The 17,167-nt window shown below is 32.3% G+C and overlaps 1 protein-coding gene across 6 annotated transcripts in view; it reads right to left on the reverse strand.

The window, feature by feature from the left end:
• Positions 1-17,167, reverse strand: part of LOC113397040 (papilin) — an 86,020-nt gene that overhangs the window by 24,961 nt on the left and 43,892 nt on the right. For 4 of the 6 annotated variants that reach the window (XM_064217904.1, XM_064217906.1, XM_064217907.1 and 1 more), the window contains 11 exons: positions 10,152-10,227; positions 4,924-5,102; positions 4,183-4,326; positions 3,803-3,953; positions 3,266-3,389; positions 2,628-2,708; positions 1,903-2,078; positions 1,419-1,551; positions 831-1,053; positions 423-555; positions 118-297 (listed from right to left, as the gene is read on the reverse strand). In XM_064217904.1, the coding sequence (XP_064073974.1) occupies positions 118-297; positions 423-555; positions 831-1,053; positions 1,419-1,551; positions 1,903-2,078; positions 2,628-2,708; positions 3,266-3,389; positions 3,803-3,953; positions 4,183-4,326; positions 4,924-5,102; positions 10,152-10,227 (1,600 nt within the window). The remainder of the gene's footprint in view (positions 1-117; positions 298-422; positions 556-830; positions 1,054-1,418; positions 1,552-1,902; positions 2,079-2,627; positions 2,709-3,265; positions 3,390-3,802; positions 3,954-4,182; positions 4,327-4,923; positions 5,103-10,151; positions 10,228-17,167) is intronic. The other 2 variants (XM_064217909.1, XM_064217905.1) reach the window with 1 other exon arrangement.

The following is a 17,167-nucleotide window of genomic DNA, read 5'->3' on the forward strand; positions in this document are numbered from 1 at the left end:
CATTAATATTATCAAAATGGTTATGTGTTTTGGGTTTTTGAGGTACTTTATTCTATAAGGTTTATCTTGAAATGGATATTTAATGTTTTAATTCTGCAAAGAGTTATGATAACTTACACCAGTCCATTCAGTGAGAACCCAATCAACGCCGTCGCAAGGATGCAATATACATGTCTGTTCTACGATTGGTTTTTCTTCCGTACAGACACTGTCGTCGTATACTTCCACTCGCCCGTTCATTTTTTGGTGGCAAACTACTTGACGTGTCTGTTTGCCCTCTCCGCAAAGTTTGTTACACTAAGTTATAAAAGACATTTGGATTAAAAATTATACGGATTTTTTTTTACATATTCTGATAGAATTATGCGTTAAATGTAATAAAACATATATTTACTTTTGCCATTGTATTAAACTATACTTACAGGTTTCCAGGGTCCGGTAAACCAAGTAGGGCATGTAGCGTTTTTATTACATTCCTGGTAAAGTTCTGGTTTAGGTCCTAGAAGGTCAAAGCACTCTTTATCCGATACTATCGATGGGAACCTGAAAGTTATTCTAAAATTATAAAATAACGTTTAATATTTCGAAACTAAAATATTAAAAAATATATATATTATTTTAGCAAAAACGCAAAAAACACAAAATTCACGCTTATCAGGTCAATAGATAAATTTAAAGGTGGTGAAACTACGAAGCGCAACTAATTTTGTAATAATTTTATATATTAAAACCTTCTTCGAAACTTGTTGTATCTTCTAATATAACTTTTATGTATATTAATTTAGTAGTTTTTTCAGTTACACGTTACAAAATGACAATTTCCTATTTACCCATTTGTGATGATTTTCTCGCAGTGAACTTGTCGCGATCTAGTGCCTCCATCTCCGCAAGGTTTAGAGCATGGACTCCAAGGACCCTCCACCCATCGTGCAGGGCAGGATTCGGTATTACAGCTCTGGTTAGTTGGGGGTTTTAGGCCTTCATCACAAAGAGTGTCATTAACTACTTCTAGTTCTTCGCGTGATCGGCATGTGACTTGGCGAGTTTGATAACCTGATTAAATAAAGTTTTGTTACTTATATAAATCTAAAATACATGAAAAATCTTATTGAAAAAAAAAGAGAATTATCAGTGAGTATTTTATAATTTTAACGAAATACAATTATCATCAATTAATAGGTCCCACTCATCTACATTTTACCGCCAGTAATATTCAGTTGTTGTGTTCCGGTGTGAAGAGTTGGTGAGCTAGTGTAAATTCAGGTACATGGGACATAAGATCTTAGGTCCCAAAGGCGTTTTTTTAAGGAATGGTTAATATTTTCTACGGCGCTGATATCTATGGGCGATGATGACCACTTACCATACGGTGGGCCATGTGCCCGTGTGCTTACATATACCATAAAAACATTGCTCACCTCCACCACAAGATGCACTGCATGCAGAAAACTCTTCATGAACCCAATTATACTGCTGGTTTGGAGGTGGCGCTAGAGCAGAAGGTACGCTGTATTCATAACTAATGCCCACGTTTTGATCTTGCAATAGGAGCTGAAATTTTATGACCATATAATAAGTAGATCATAATTTTTTTCATTTTCATGATCCGCCGAAATTACGGAACATACGAATGACTTTAAAATAAAATATTTATAGTAACTCTGGGTTACCAAGGTATCAAATAATTTGCATGCATATATGTACATATATCACTTACAGTAACGATCGAGCTTTGCTTGACTGTAATAATCATTTTTTATATTTATTTTATTAAGCTTGCGTTATTCAGGCATCTCATTTAAAAACAAAATACTTGAAAGTTAATTTTACTAAACTTTAAATATTTAAGATAAATGATTTTTGAAGGACTGTTACAGGTTATCATCATTTGAGATGTCTCACCGAAAGATAAAGGGGTTCGTTGGTGGGTCCGAGACATCGCAACTTGTCCGGAGCGGCGAAACCTTGCTGGCTGCGCTCGTAATGCCACAGCGCACCCGCGATCATTAAGCTTCGAGGAAAGTCGATGTGGTATTCGCCGTTCAGATAATATACGTTGTCGTATTTCGCTCTTAGCGCTAGAAAAGTTAGAGATAAATTTAAATGGAACCTTAAATCTCAACTCACAAAAAAAGCAAACTTAACTAAAAGTGGTTTAAGATAACAAAAATATTTTACCATTTCTTTTTTTTTTTTTTTTTACAATATGAGATTATTATTTACTATGACAGTCAATAAGAAGGAAAAACAAACTACCACTTTTTATAAAATGCTAATGTGTGTTAGATTGTATCCCTCTACTGCTAAACATTGAAATTTTTAATGTATATAATTAGTAATTGAATCATGCTAATTTGACTCTTGATATAAAAATTAAAGCTAGATGTTATCAAGCCAACCGTAATATACAATTTTAAAACTTGCTATTTAATTTGCAGCACTTTACATAAAATCATTTAAATTTTTTTTACTTTAATTTGAAACATAACAATTTCTAGCGTTTAATCTGTAGTAATGATGGCTTTATTTAAGATTGTTGTGTTTTCGATAGCAGGGTTCCAAAAATAAAAAACATAAAATTTTAAAACCTTTTTCTTATTCAGTGGTTAAATTAATTAATAACTCACCTAAATAATTATTCGATGCCTTCCTCTCCTCTATAAATATATTCGTAGCTCCTTGGGGTATCAGGAGTATGTCGTTATAACCTAAACACGAAACAAAAAAATAAATATAAATGATAACATGCAGGTTTTTCGCTGTTTACATTCCAAATTTAAAAACAATTAATAAAATAATTTACTACGTAAAATATTAACCGAGCATTGTTGGATTTAAACTCAGGCAAGCATCACTCAGACATCACAGCATTTGAATATGCTTAGTTTTAGATCAACACGGTTTTTTCACGGTGCAAAACATTTTTCAACCCACAGACACTCTAAAAGTTATAAAGATTTAAATGTGAAATCCATTGTTCTAATGATTTTTGCAGTCACCGTGTTAAATAATACTCTGCATATTTTTTTTAAAGATATTTCATAACAAGGTCCAATTCATCTCAGAAAATATCCTAAGGAAACCTGGATGTATCGGATGAAATTCGCCACAAGTGCCGTCGCATTCAAGACTCGTCGTGGAATAAGTTCTAAACCTGCTCCTCAAGAGGAGAGGAGACTTTAATAGTGGGAGATTTACTGGCTACTACTTGAGTATCATCATATAAGTGCGGTATGTTTTTTTTAATGTCAAGCGTTTACCGTACCTTTCCTAAAGTCTTGAGAGTCCAGTATGCCGCTGGTAGTGTGACAGTTAGTGCCATTTCCACGACATTGCCGGCATTTGTCTTCGCGCGCGTTTGAGCCTAACATCATATCACAACCGACGGGCTACAAATAAGATGAAATATAATTTTAATAATTTACATGTAGTTTTTACTAATATTATAAATGGGAATGTAACCCTTTCTGTTACCTCTTCACGCTTAAACCGATGAACTTATTTAGATGCAGTTTGGTATGGAGATAGTTTAAGTCCCGGGGAAGGAAAAGGCTATTTTTTTTAATTTATCCTTCGGGGGTAAAGATGGGGGTAACGGTTTATAATTTTTGGCGGGAAAGAGTCGCAGGTTCAGTTAGTAATAAATAAATCTTTTATGGTGTTTTTATAATAACTCTTTAGGGACAATTTAAATATTTTATAAGGTTACAAATAAGTCTCTTCCACAACGCCTTACTCAAAAATTTATAATTAAAAAAAAATGACACTTAGTTTTATATACTAAAGAATTGACAAATCTTACCTGACAAACACCATCTACACACACATCGAAGGACTCGTCGCTACATCGCGTACCGTCGATCACTTTAGTCTTTTGGCGATAGTAAAAACGTTCCCCGCGAGGCATACAGTTAAGCTCGCACGGGTTTGGTCCTTTCGTGTACGGCACCCAGCTGGAAATTTTATGAATGAATTTTATATTTACAAAATTAACCCAAACACTCAAGTTTATTATATAAGAAGTCATGCCAAAAATATAGCATTTGTTCTTAGATTTAAATTATTTCTTCCTTGTAGAGCCGTTCAAAATGTAGGTTCCGAACTAACTACCTTAGTTGAAGAGAGTATATTTGATTAAATAATACTTTATTTATAAAAATAAATTGATTTAAAAAATCTTACTGATATTTCTGGTCCCTGAAGCTCTTGTCATCATATTCAGCGCACTGTTCAGCTCTGAAATCTTTGGAGCCTTCTGGGCAATCTTGTGTTTGACACGAAAAGTACTTCGTGTCGCCCCCCGTGCACTGTGGTCGACCATCTGACCTGAATGAGAAAATATTATTTAGGAAAACAAGCGTTCAAATTAACTTAAAACTTATTTCGCAATGTGTATTTTATTACAAGTATCCATACAAGTATATTACGTATATCCAATACGAGTATATACAAAAAATCTCGAAATATTTTATTTTATAACCACTTCATTGGACCATGTTGTGAGAAAGGTTTTGAGAATGGATGTGGATGGATATAGGGTAGGGGACGACCCAAGAAACGATGGATGGATTGTGTGAAAGACGATATGGTTAGAAAGAATATTACTTGTGAGATGACGTCCGACAAAGAAGTATGGAAGAAGAAGACATGCTGCCCCGACCCCAAGTAAAATTGGGATAAGGGCAGGAGGATGATGATTCATATGAAAGAATTTCAGTTTTTTTTTTCTTTTTTTATATGACTGGGTTTTTCTGCATTGTTTTTCGAATGCTTAGTTATACGTGAATATCATTACTATGCTCCTCTGTTACTCCGTGAAAGAAGAATAATAAGCTGGATTCAATCATTGTTATGTAGTCTGCGTGTAACATAAAATGATGATTGCATTGAGGGAAACCCAAATCGAATCGATTCTAAACTTACGCTATTTCGAGACATATTCTTTTCTGGCTGGCAACACCTCCGCCGCATGTCCGAGAGCATGGGGATACTTCACTCCACTCTCCCCAAGCCCCACGCCCCTCTCCACCAGGTATTATGTATGAAGCTGATAAAAAGAGACCGGCTCCTTGCCTTCTATGTCTGCTGCGGTGTCCATTTACCTATAAAAGTAATTATTTTATTTTATTTTGCGAATATGAGCTTTATTTATTAAGCAAATGAGCAACCTGGTGGTAAGTGATACTTTTGCCTTTACCTATAGATATTGGTATTGTAAGAAATATTAACAATTATTTACAAAAATCTTTATTCAACATGAAAACTAGTATATTTCTTGTTGATTGGTAAAATTCTACCACGAGATCAAAAAGATACACGTCAGACCTGAGAAGAACCGACGAAAGAAACTCAACGTAACATGTGACCATTTATTTTTGAAAAGCAAAATTTTGCAACTTTTTAATTTCCATTAATGTTTTAAGAACCATTGCATTTTTTTGTGAAATGTATTCGTAAGCGTTTACGGCGTCTCGCAGATCAAGTGAGCAAATGCTGATATAGAACTCGTATAAATTAAATCTAAAGTTAGACATTAGAAACAATTGATTAAATTTTCATTATATCATTTCACTAGCTTTTCATGCAATTTAAATGAACTTCAGTTCACTTCTTTGTTATTTAGATGAAAATAAAAGAATTGACCACTAAGCTGATTACGACGATGAAAAGACGTTAACTGTTTGATTAAAAATTTCAAAGCAAAATTTAAAAAACATTACATGAACTTTAAACAATTAAAATTTTTCATTTTCGATTAAATGATATTTATAAGAGTTTAGTGCAATGTTTTAGTATTGCTCTCTCTTTCACTCCTGTATATATACATATGTCTATACTAATGCAGTAGGAATGGTAGGGATGAGTTTCATTTCTTCATTGAGTTAGTTGAATGCAGCTTTAATCCGTCCGATGATTGCGTTCAGCTTTCGAAATGCTATAAACTTATGCCTGTAGAAATATGAAGTGTCCCATTATGTTGGACTGTGTGTATTTTAGGGGTTTCCTGACGTAGCGTTTCCATTTTATCGTAACTAGTAAGTGTTAAGGCCACCGCAGCAAAAACGAAATTCAACGAATGCGCCAATATATTTTTTATGTATTATAAATAAATAAATAACACCTAACGTATCTTATATTGACGCAATATCAGAATGTTTTATTTGGAGCGGTGGCGTTAATACGTAAGTAGTGGATATAAAATAACGTTACGAAAAAAAAAAAAGTAGAAAACCTGATAACATAAACGTTATTAATAAAATTTAATATGAAAATGATCTCTGTAAAAGCCCTTATATTTATAATGCAGATCACCGCGGGAACCATCCGTTCGTCGTGTTAAATGTTATGACGATAAACAACTTGTATGGGCACATTACGGACGCAGCGAGATTGCTGCGCGTAGGCACTTGAGCACGAGTGTTTGCGCATGCGCAACGAGGGCGACATTTTATTTGCTTACCTTAAGAAGTGCAGCACCTGTCCTGGATTAGACAAATTGTTGACAGTAAGATATTTATGTTTAATTTAAAAGAGTTAATGTTAAAGAGTATTGTGAAATTGTTATTAATTATTATTTTGACTAATTGCAAAAGCAATGTTAATACATAAATATATCTATACTATTAAACAAAAATTAAAGTGTTTGTCTGTGTTAACAAAATAACTGCCATTTTTAAAATGGCTAGTCGCAAGTTAGCGTAAAAAAAGTTGTTATTTTTTATTGTTACCTGTCTCTCTATCTTTTTACTTTATGTTTGTCCGATGTAATCTTTATGTTCAATAAAATTACAAATGTAAATAATTAGATTTTATTATCGGAAGCATTCTAAAGACTTTAAAAAATTATAATAACTTAGTATATGTACACATTTATTTAATGTAAAATACAAATAGAAAACTATGAAAATCGCGGGTCAACATTTTTTTCTAATACTTGTTAAATCGTTGAGTGTTTTTTAATAGCATTTATTATGTAAACATTATACAGCTACCACATGATACTCCTTACTAATAAACGTATTAAACGTATATACGCATAATCGCACAATGCCTGTCTTTGTCTGACATATATCAAATTACTGATAAGAGAAAGAGATATTATAGATTATAAACACCGTTTATTAGTAAGGTTATAAATATGGGAATTGAACTATGAGAAAACTTTTCATACAAACAAGACATTCGCCTTAATATGAATATAGTCGGCGGTTAGTGCTATGCTTTAATTTTAAGATAATGTTAGTTTTGTAAACTCTGTAAATAACTTCACTAGTCAGTATTTATTCGATACAAGAACCTATGCCTACAACCTTGTTTTGTTAGATCATCGCTTCTCAAACTCTCATGGTGTAACCCCCTTTATCATAAAAATAATAAATGAAAAGATTTACTTCAAAATTTTTAAGCGCTATTAAAAATCGTCAAAGCTAACATATTATATAAATAATTAATTATTAATTAGAACAACTATCTATTTTATACAAAGATACATATGTAGATTGCCAATGACCACATATATTTTGTGACTGAAATTGGTTAGCCTATGCGCATCGATTGTGTTTATTAAAATATATATAATATACCTACATATTATTGATAAAAAAATAATAATATATAAGCCAACTAAATCACGACGTTTAAGTTAGCAGGACTAAAATAAATTAATATAATAAAAAAATAAAATTAAAAGTGTCATTATAAACATACGTAAACTTAAAGTAATTTAAAAAAAGATATCCATATTGTTTTAAAATGTATTTGAACTGTTTTTAACGTTTATTTTATTATCATTCACTTATGATCTTAACTCGGTTTTTAATTTTAATTTGATGCTCTATAATTGTTACTACACAATTTGCATTTCCTTACCCTTTTGAAATTCAATCAAAATGTATATATTTTTTAATACTGGCTGAAAACAGATTTCATATTTAGATTTAATTGCTTGTTTGATTGGATCAAGAATACGCATTTTTTTTTGTGATTTGTACTGTTTGCATGACAAGTGCTCAAACAATTCATCATGAAAATGAATTCGTGTCAACAACCGTGAACCAAGCATAGACCAAAAATAGTGTGTTAGATGACCTGATACTGTACGTCACGCGGAGCTAACAAACCCATCAATTGTGGCGCCTTCTCATTAAATTTACGAGTTCCCATAGTTTTCTTAATGGTCAGTTAGGGTTATCAAAAATAGTCCATTAAAATAACACTAATATTTTAATTAAAAAAAAAAACATTATATTTGTCTTTATCTTTGCGACGTATGTTAATATTAAATCTTGTTTAACCTTGAAATTATTATGATGGTTTGATGACAATTTCCGACTATAGCCACCATACACAACGGAGATAAGTTAACTGCGCAGGATTTGTGTGGGCAAACACGAGTGCACTTTCAAGTGTACTTTCAAGTAAGTACACTTAATCTTAAAATGTGATGGGACTGCAATCCGACACGACTCTAGGCGTTCAGACGAACACTTTCTAGAGTGTTCAGACGAAACGAACAAACTGTAAGCACTACTCAGCTAACTTGGGTACTCCGGATTACTGATAATTTCAATTTTTATTTTCGAATTTGATATTCGTAAAGTTAGAATATAATAGTTACCATGAAAACAAGAGGAACATCAATCAAATGATTATATTATGATAATTAAAAAAATATATTTTACGCTAAGCTTTTGGCAAAGTTCCAAAGATCTTATTTATATATAAATATATAAAAAAGATATAGGTAGGCAGTATAAATGGGTCTGATGAAATATAAACCATTCCTTACATCACCAGTACACCAGCAATCTTGGGAGCCATGATGTTATGTCCATTGTGCCTGTAATTACACTGGCTCACTCACGCTTCAAACCGGAATACAACAATACTACCTATTGCTGCTTGGCGGTAAAATATTGGATGAGTGGATGGTACCTACCTAGACGAGCTTGCACAAAACCCTACCACCAAATATTGTGCTTGTTCTTAATAAGCCAGAATTTATTGCGAAATGATTAAATACAATTCAAATCAATAGAATTACATCGAACTAACCGAATACGTCTAACAACCTATTGATATAATTTCAAATGGTTTACGACAATCATATACAATAGAAACCGATGGGCAATTTTTATTGTCGCATAGAATGAGAACTTTCAAGTTATATGAGAATTTATTGCGTTCAAAGTCAAGGCCGTGTCGGTCAGTCACGGTGGTCAATGAACCTTGTCGAAATTAGGTATCAAAATCAAAATACAATCACGAGTATGTTCCTACGAGCACTTATAAACCGTTTACAAGGTTAATTTTAACATTGAGATATCATCTGTGTGTAATGTTGATTTAACCGACCGACAAGAAAGTCGGAAGTTACTTTTTTTCATCTAATAAAAAGTAACATGATAGTAATTAATAAAATTATATTTATGTAATATTATAACATAGAAATAATTTCCCACTGATATCTACTAGTATTATAGCTTTGAGTATTATTTTTTAATAACGTTTTAATCTTCTGTTAAGAGAGACGCAAACGTACAGACTTGTATTCACGCAGACGTACACACGATGTAATGAAAGCCTACGTCTCTAGATATCAAACGTCAAACATCAAAACTACGAGTAGGTATGCTGTGTTTTGATTTTTTCGGAACCAGTGTATTGTATACCATGCATACTACACACGTAAGTATAATTCTTATAGCATTTGTGTTTATGGACGAGAGCAGCCACTTGCAAATCCAAATTTCCCATGTGCCAAGAAATATTATATATAAATAAATTAAAGTCTATTAATCGACAGTGAAGTGGAATATAAAATATGGACGTTGCGAGTGCTTTCGGATCGAGTATTCATATAAAGTGTCTGGTGTGGTCGTATCAACAGTATGTACTATTATTGTATTTACTCCGCTGGTTTAAATTAATTTAAAGGGTATCTCCCTTGAATAGTATTGTGTTTATGAAATCAAATGAATTAAATATACAGTGCTGACAATTGCATCATTTTTTTTAGACTTATGAAATATTCACGGTTATAAAGTATGAGTTGATTCATTCTAAATTATATTATTAGATGAAATACTACAAGCATTTCACATCACATTCGACTTTTCTGACAGCATATAAATATCGTATGGTGAACTTACATTGTGCGTGTAGTGATGTCTGGAGGCGGTCCACGTGATACAATTACTTAAAACGATGGCTGCCAAAAGCAACGATCTGTAACAAAATAAAGTTTTGTATATTAACTGTCAGTTTCTTCTTCGGCTATTTAGTATGTAGCAGGTATAATCGTCGTACTTCCTTTTTAATAGTTATTATGACTCGGAAACTCTGAGCTCCTTTCGCCAAACCACATTGTACGTGTAATTTATATTGGCATTATTTGTTAGTTTCGTAGAGCATGGCAATTGAAAAAGTTTCTTCCTTACTTTCTATAAAAGACTGACTGACTTGTTGGTTTAGTGTCGGCCCGGGTTCGATCCCAGGTCGGTTCAATAAAAAGTTACTGGGTTTACAGTTGAAAGTGTATATTCTCCCGTGCCTCGGAGAGCAAGTAAAGTCGTTGGTCCTGCGCGTGAACTACTCATATCGGATTTGCCATCCCGTTCGATACTGAGAGTGCGGGATAGTGCCCCTATTTTTGCGCACATACTAGTGCGTCATAAATTATAGGATATTAGTCCTGTATAGTTAGTTAGTCTCACTTGAGAATGGCTGATGTAGCCGAAATCGGTCGGGAAGACATCATCGTCATATAGGAATAATATTATTTTATACAGATAATATACATCAAAAATGCAAATAGTATTACCGACTGTACTTACTTATTTGACTATATATTTTGTTTCTCATTTATACTGTTTCCTTACGAGTTCTGCCGTGCAAACTATACAAACATTTTAGATTGCAGGTATGTTATATATATGTTAATTTTTATTCTACTTCTATTCTTCAAACTTAAGCCAAAAATGATTACTCATTTAACCAAAAATACATTTATCGTTCTTAAACTGTCAGCATATTAATATAAATTAGTATTAAACAGTCTCAATCTCGGTTTAATCAAAGAAATGTATTATTAATATTATTTTATATAAGTTACCAATTTTGTTAGCTTAATATCGCCGAACAACGGTGCTTTAAACGAAACGAGAAATTGAAGATTATTTGAATGAGATAAACGTCAATATTATCTGTTCTCGAACGTCTGACAACACTTTAGAAATCCAATTACATCGTAATAGTGGACATAAAATTTTAAATCGATATATATCTATCTGTAGTCCTTATCGATTTTGAAATATCGATAGATTATCGATAAAGGATTCTCGATACTTAACTGTAAACCCGTGCCTGTGCTGATGATATCATCATTAGATAGTGGGTTGAGTGATAGACAATCAAATCGTTAAAAAAGGTCTACAAAAATCGCATCAAACAATAGAAAATCTGTTTACATAGATAATGCCATAAAAATTACAAATAGGTTTTATTGTTTTTGCGGAATAAAAAACAACATAAAATGAGTATAGAAGTATATACTTAATGCCAAGTTAATTAAAGTAACACAAATAGGGTTTTAAATCCTTAACGATACATATTGAAAATATTATACGCTTGGTTTGAGACGGTGCTTTTTAAATTTTAAAATCACACACACACAGTCACATAATCGTTCTATTAAGACGGGAAATACAGCGTGAAAGTATTTGATAGTAGACTGCTAGTAGATATCGAAAATACCGAAATATAAGATACTTGTATTCTTCCACATCAAATTGATGAGCTCTTTAGATGCAAGAGTAATTCTGCTTGCGTTAGTTGCTTTCCGAGAGACGGGAATGTGATCCCACCGATGTAGTAGCTAACAATTTAAATACTCATAATATAAATGACACATAATTCACTTGATGCAGAGTATATTATTAACACTGCAGTAAAATGTATTTAACCGAATCTTTCAGCCGTTACGGAGGCCTTGACGCCAACTCTTACGGAAATTCTTCTAATTTATTAATGAATGCGAATTTGTTTCCTTAGTCAGCTCTTACGACATCCACGGATTCGATATATTCTACTGTACTGGCTAAATTTTAACTAGTCATGACTCACACGTATTAATACACAACACTTCATACTTATATTAAACATCCTGGCGATACATAAGGACCTAGGTCATGATTTAGGTAACCTGCATAATTTACATATAATGAATTTGATTGTTAATCGCATCAGCCTGCGACGAATTTTATATATTATTATAAACGATGATGCAATATGATTGACGGACGTCCCATATGATATTAAAATTCAGGTTAAACCGTTACTTCAAAACAATAGTATTAATTACTAGTTGTCGCCCGCGACTTGAATCGCCTTTTAGGGGTTTTTCGTCAGGTGTTACAAAATAGCCTATATCCGTCAATAAATAATAACGAGTTCAAGCTTGCTTCATGCGATCGTAAAAGAGCTATAGACAGACAGACAGTTGCTTTAACATTTATAATAATGTTATAGGTTTGAGTGAATGTAATAATTTTAAATGACTTCAAAGACACGGATACAGTCCAAAAAAATGCGATAATCTTTGCAATAAAATTGATATTCGATCATCAATCTTAAAGGTTTTAAAGTTGGTGACTATATACATAAATGACTCGCCTAAATCCCAATTAAAGGGATTAATTAAAATGTTGAAACCCGACTCGCGTTTAAACTCTATTTTGATACGTGTGTCCGTTAAATGATTGCTGTGCTTAAGTTATTATATAGCCAATGTATTTGCGTATCACTTTCTGACATTTCCAAATCGTTTGCTACATTGAGCTTTGAGTTAGTTCTTACAGGGTATCTCTACTGTTTCAGGAGCCTTCAGTTCACATACATGCACTGAATATTTGAAAATCGAATCGAAAAATTTAATAAATTAATATACGCTTAAATAATAGTTAAATTTAGAATTGTTATACTGAAACGTAACTCTCGTATCAAAAAGTAACGTTGGAAGAAAAAGAAACTATGTAAAGTTTTCCAAATAGCCGGATACTAGAGAATAAAGTTCATTATTCTTAAAATAAAGATTTTTTTTAGTTTTACCTTGAAGCGGTGAATTTCAACATAATTACATAAACAAAGATTGTATGTATATAATTTCAAAGGGAGTTCGTCGTGATAGATGAGCAAAGTTGCCAATAAACACACGGAGGGAACTGATGTTAATAAATGTTTGCATAGCTAAAAATACAGTTTCACCTGTGTAGGTTTAACGGGCCTGAGGTTTGTACGAAACATCGTACATACTTGTATAACGTAAATATTCTGGCAAGAAATAGGAGTTAAGGTACTTTTTTGGATTTGATGTTTGGTTTTCTCGTTCACTTGTTTCACGTGCTTCTATCATAAAACTTATTTTCTGTAACTTTGAAAAGTTTGTTTATGATGCAAAAATATAGAGTAATATCATAGGAGTAAAGAAACTCTACACTTGTGATAATGTTATACAGTTGACTTAATGTATATAATTGGAGGTAGGACTTTGTGCAAGTCCGCCTGGGTGGGTACCACCCACTCATCAGATATAGTGTTCAAGTTTGAAGGGTGAGTAAGTCAGTGTAACTGCTGGTATAATGGATATCACATCTTAGCTGCCAAGGTTGCTGGTTGGTGTGATATAAAGAATGGTTAACATTTCTTGCAGCGCCAACGTCTATGGGAGATGAGGACCACTTACCACCAAGGTGACCCATTTGTCCGTCCTTTACATAAAAATAAAATAACATTTTATTTGAAGAATAATCAATAAAAGTTTTTAATAAAAAAATTTGCTTTCATCATTTTTCAATATTTATTCAAATCTTGTATGGGTACAAATAGTTATATTGATATAAATACACCGGATCCGCCTCTGAGCGAACACTATCAATATTTGTTCTTCATAGTACCCATCTCTGTGTCTACTTTGTTACTTAACAAATGCGTATGGATTTTAAGAGAATAAAGACAGTATTGTATTACACAAGCGTTCAGTAGCTTTAAGATATCTTTTAATTTATTTTAATTATTAGTTTACACAAATAAAAACACAAAGCGTTCTTTACACGCCGAAGTTGCTAGAAAGTTGCGAGATTCTAATTTAACGTTCATTGTTTTTATTATTAAATACTTAATATAAAAATATATTAATCTTAAAAGACAAACATAAATTTAAATAGATTATATTAACTTGATATTTCTGATTAGAAAACTTCATAATACTGTAATTGATATGTGATAATGATTTTAATGCAAAACGTCGTAACGTCTATCGTTTTATTAAACATAACGTCGTAACCAGTTTTTCGCGAATTGTTTCTTAGTATGATATTACAGCGGGAAGATTGAGGCCAAATTTCAAATATCTTTTGGGAGTACGCCGAATTTGTTAATTAATTAAAAAATAAACATGCAACGACTTTAATATGTAATACATATTTTGACAATACACCAAAGACTATATGTAAGTGAAGTGTATGACGGTGCCCTTACAATAATAAATATTTATATGAAGTATTAAATAATCAAGATAAGAGGCTTAGTGTAATGTTAATACTGTATCTATGTAGGATTTTTTGGGCTTCGGATTGTATGTCAATCTGGAAAACATATCGATTGGAAAAGAGATCAAAGAATGTTTTGTTAATATGACACTCGCTGCAACAAGATACACCAAAACAACGCTTTAATTGAATGCCATTGCCGCTGTAATGAACTTGGCATTACAAATGGCAGTTCCGCAGGATGGCAACTCGACACCCGACGTAACGGATCCTACCATCCGACTCGCCTGTCAATTAGCGGGCTCCGGACAAGGGCTGATTTATATACTGTGGGTATTATGATTCATTTTTTATCTTTTTGGTCATTTTACAAAGGAGAGAGAGATAGTGGTTTAGTTTTTATACCGTCTGAATTTTTCATAAGTTAAGTGAAGTTTAGAATATTCTTCAAATGTATATCGAATAATAAAAGACGACGACGTAGATCTGATGATAATATTAACAACGCGATTTCAAATTTGAACAAGAGCCACTGAGAATTCACTTGTCTTTTTTCCGCATGCAATCGACTTCTAAAAAGGAGGTTCTGTATTCGACCCGTATGTTTGCACAAACTTGCATTTGTGATTCAAACCTTCACTTTGATGTAACTGTAATAAAATATTAGGTATGTTTAGTGTGTTAATAGTTCTGTAATGAAAGTGGATTGCATGATTCAACTTCATTATAGTCGAAATTTCATTAAAGTAAATTATAATAAATAAAACTAGCCATTTATTTGTCTTCCTTGTACGTTCTTTGATGTAACAATACTTTATTCTATCAAGGATCGTTTTGTGGACGCGGTAACTATAAAAATGCTTTAAACATCATATTCAAATAGGAAACGATTCAGTTCAAACAAAACGTCTCGAAATGATATCACTTTATTATGACAGTAGGCGTAATAATAGAATATCATAAATTTCATCGGACGACTCACGACTCGCCCGTCGAATACTAATTGTGAATATTGAAAAGGCAACAAGTTGTATTATTTATTATAGCGATGTTTATAATGATACTTTTCTTATTTATTTACATAAGAATTATTTACATCGAAGACTTAACTAAATGTAATATATATACATAAATATGTATGTAAGAGTATTTGTGAGTTTCAATTAGGTATAAAAAGGTATAAAAATTAAATGAAATTTGTTATTTTTAATAATATTTTTCTAATCAATATAATAACTGAACTAAATAGCATATTTATTAAAAGAACATTTAGAAGAAAAAACAGCAAAATGTAGCATTCAAGTAATTAAGATCTGTTAAATTAACATATATAATAATTTTGCATTAGGGAATTTAAAGTTTAAGAAAGAGATTTACTTTCTCTTTAAATTACCTATTGTTGTTTTGTAACCTAAACTTTTTTATTTTTAAAAATAAATCCTAATCTTCATCAAGTATGTTAGTTATATTTTTTATTTCATTTTAGAAACAGTGAATAAGGCGTTTTGGTTAAGAGAAATCAACGAAACGGTTCGTTTTCTTTGGACAACAGAAACTTAAGATTGCCCGTCAAGCGGATAATTACAATAATTTTAAATTCAAAGCGAGGTACGAGTTGGATTCGTGACCTGAAGCTAATTGATCCAGCTAACGAGAAAGGGTTTGAAATATATTAAAGGTATGAACAATCTTGGGTTTTATTGCTATGGTTTATATTAAATGTTAATATCAGTCGTGCTCATTATTTGAACTAACTTAAAAACGCAAATCCAAGAACTTGTTTATACCACACGGATAAATAAACTCCAAACCTCCTCTTTAGGACAGGGGGTGGCTTTCTTCTTCCCTTCTGGATAACTATATTTAAAGTAATATAGTGTATATGTTTAGTAAGTGAAATATAATAAATAGTTGCGGTATCTATTCAGCTCGCGAGCACCGCTTCCGACGGTGACGCCGATGCGTCTGCGCGCGCAGATTAGCAATCGTCGTTAACATATTGTTTGTTCTAAAAATATACACCACGCACTTCTGTTTTATATTCTGTAAAGTAAGTCTTGGTATTTATAACTGTGATTTTAAATTGAATTTTCTATAACTGACGATTCTGTGCATTAAGTATATCGTTGTTACTTCGAGTTTCGTTCGACTATTTTGGAATTGTATCTGTCTAGTATGTGTATGCAGGCTGGCTATCAAGTATTGGCCTTCATGAATTTCTGTTTTGCCTTAAGTAGCAAATGCCTGTTACCCTTTTGTTCCAACTACTTATTATACTTATTAGTTCGTTGTGGTTGTCAATAAACTAATTTAATTAATTAAATATTGACTGACTCGAGATAAACTTATCTAACTAAATCATTAAAATCTATTTAGTTTTTAGTCTATTGTAATATATAATAATATATCCGAATGAAAAATATTTGGTGCGCTTTATGCAAGGCCTGGGTAGGTTGATCACAGAAGCCCAGATTTGCACGATGCGTTGAGTACCCACTCAGTGCTTTGCTCTTGCGTTTGTTCATAATCTATTCTACGTCTAAATATAATTATTTAGTATTGTTACGATCCGGTTTGAAGCGGGAATTAGGTCGATGTTGTGCCTGTATAAGGGAATGAAG

Source organism: Vanessa tameamea, chromosome 19, assembly GCF_037043105.1.
Source record: "Vanessa tameamea isolate UH-Manoa-2023 chromosome 19, ilVanTame1 primary haplotype, whole genome shotgun sequence".
Lineage (NCBI taxonomy): Eukaryota > Metazoa > Arthropoda > Insecta > Lepidoptera > Nymphalidae > Vanessa > Vanessa tameamea.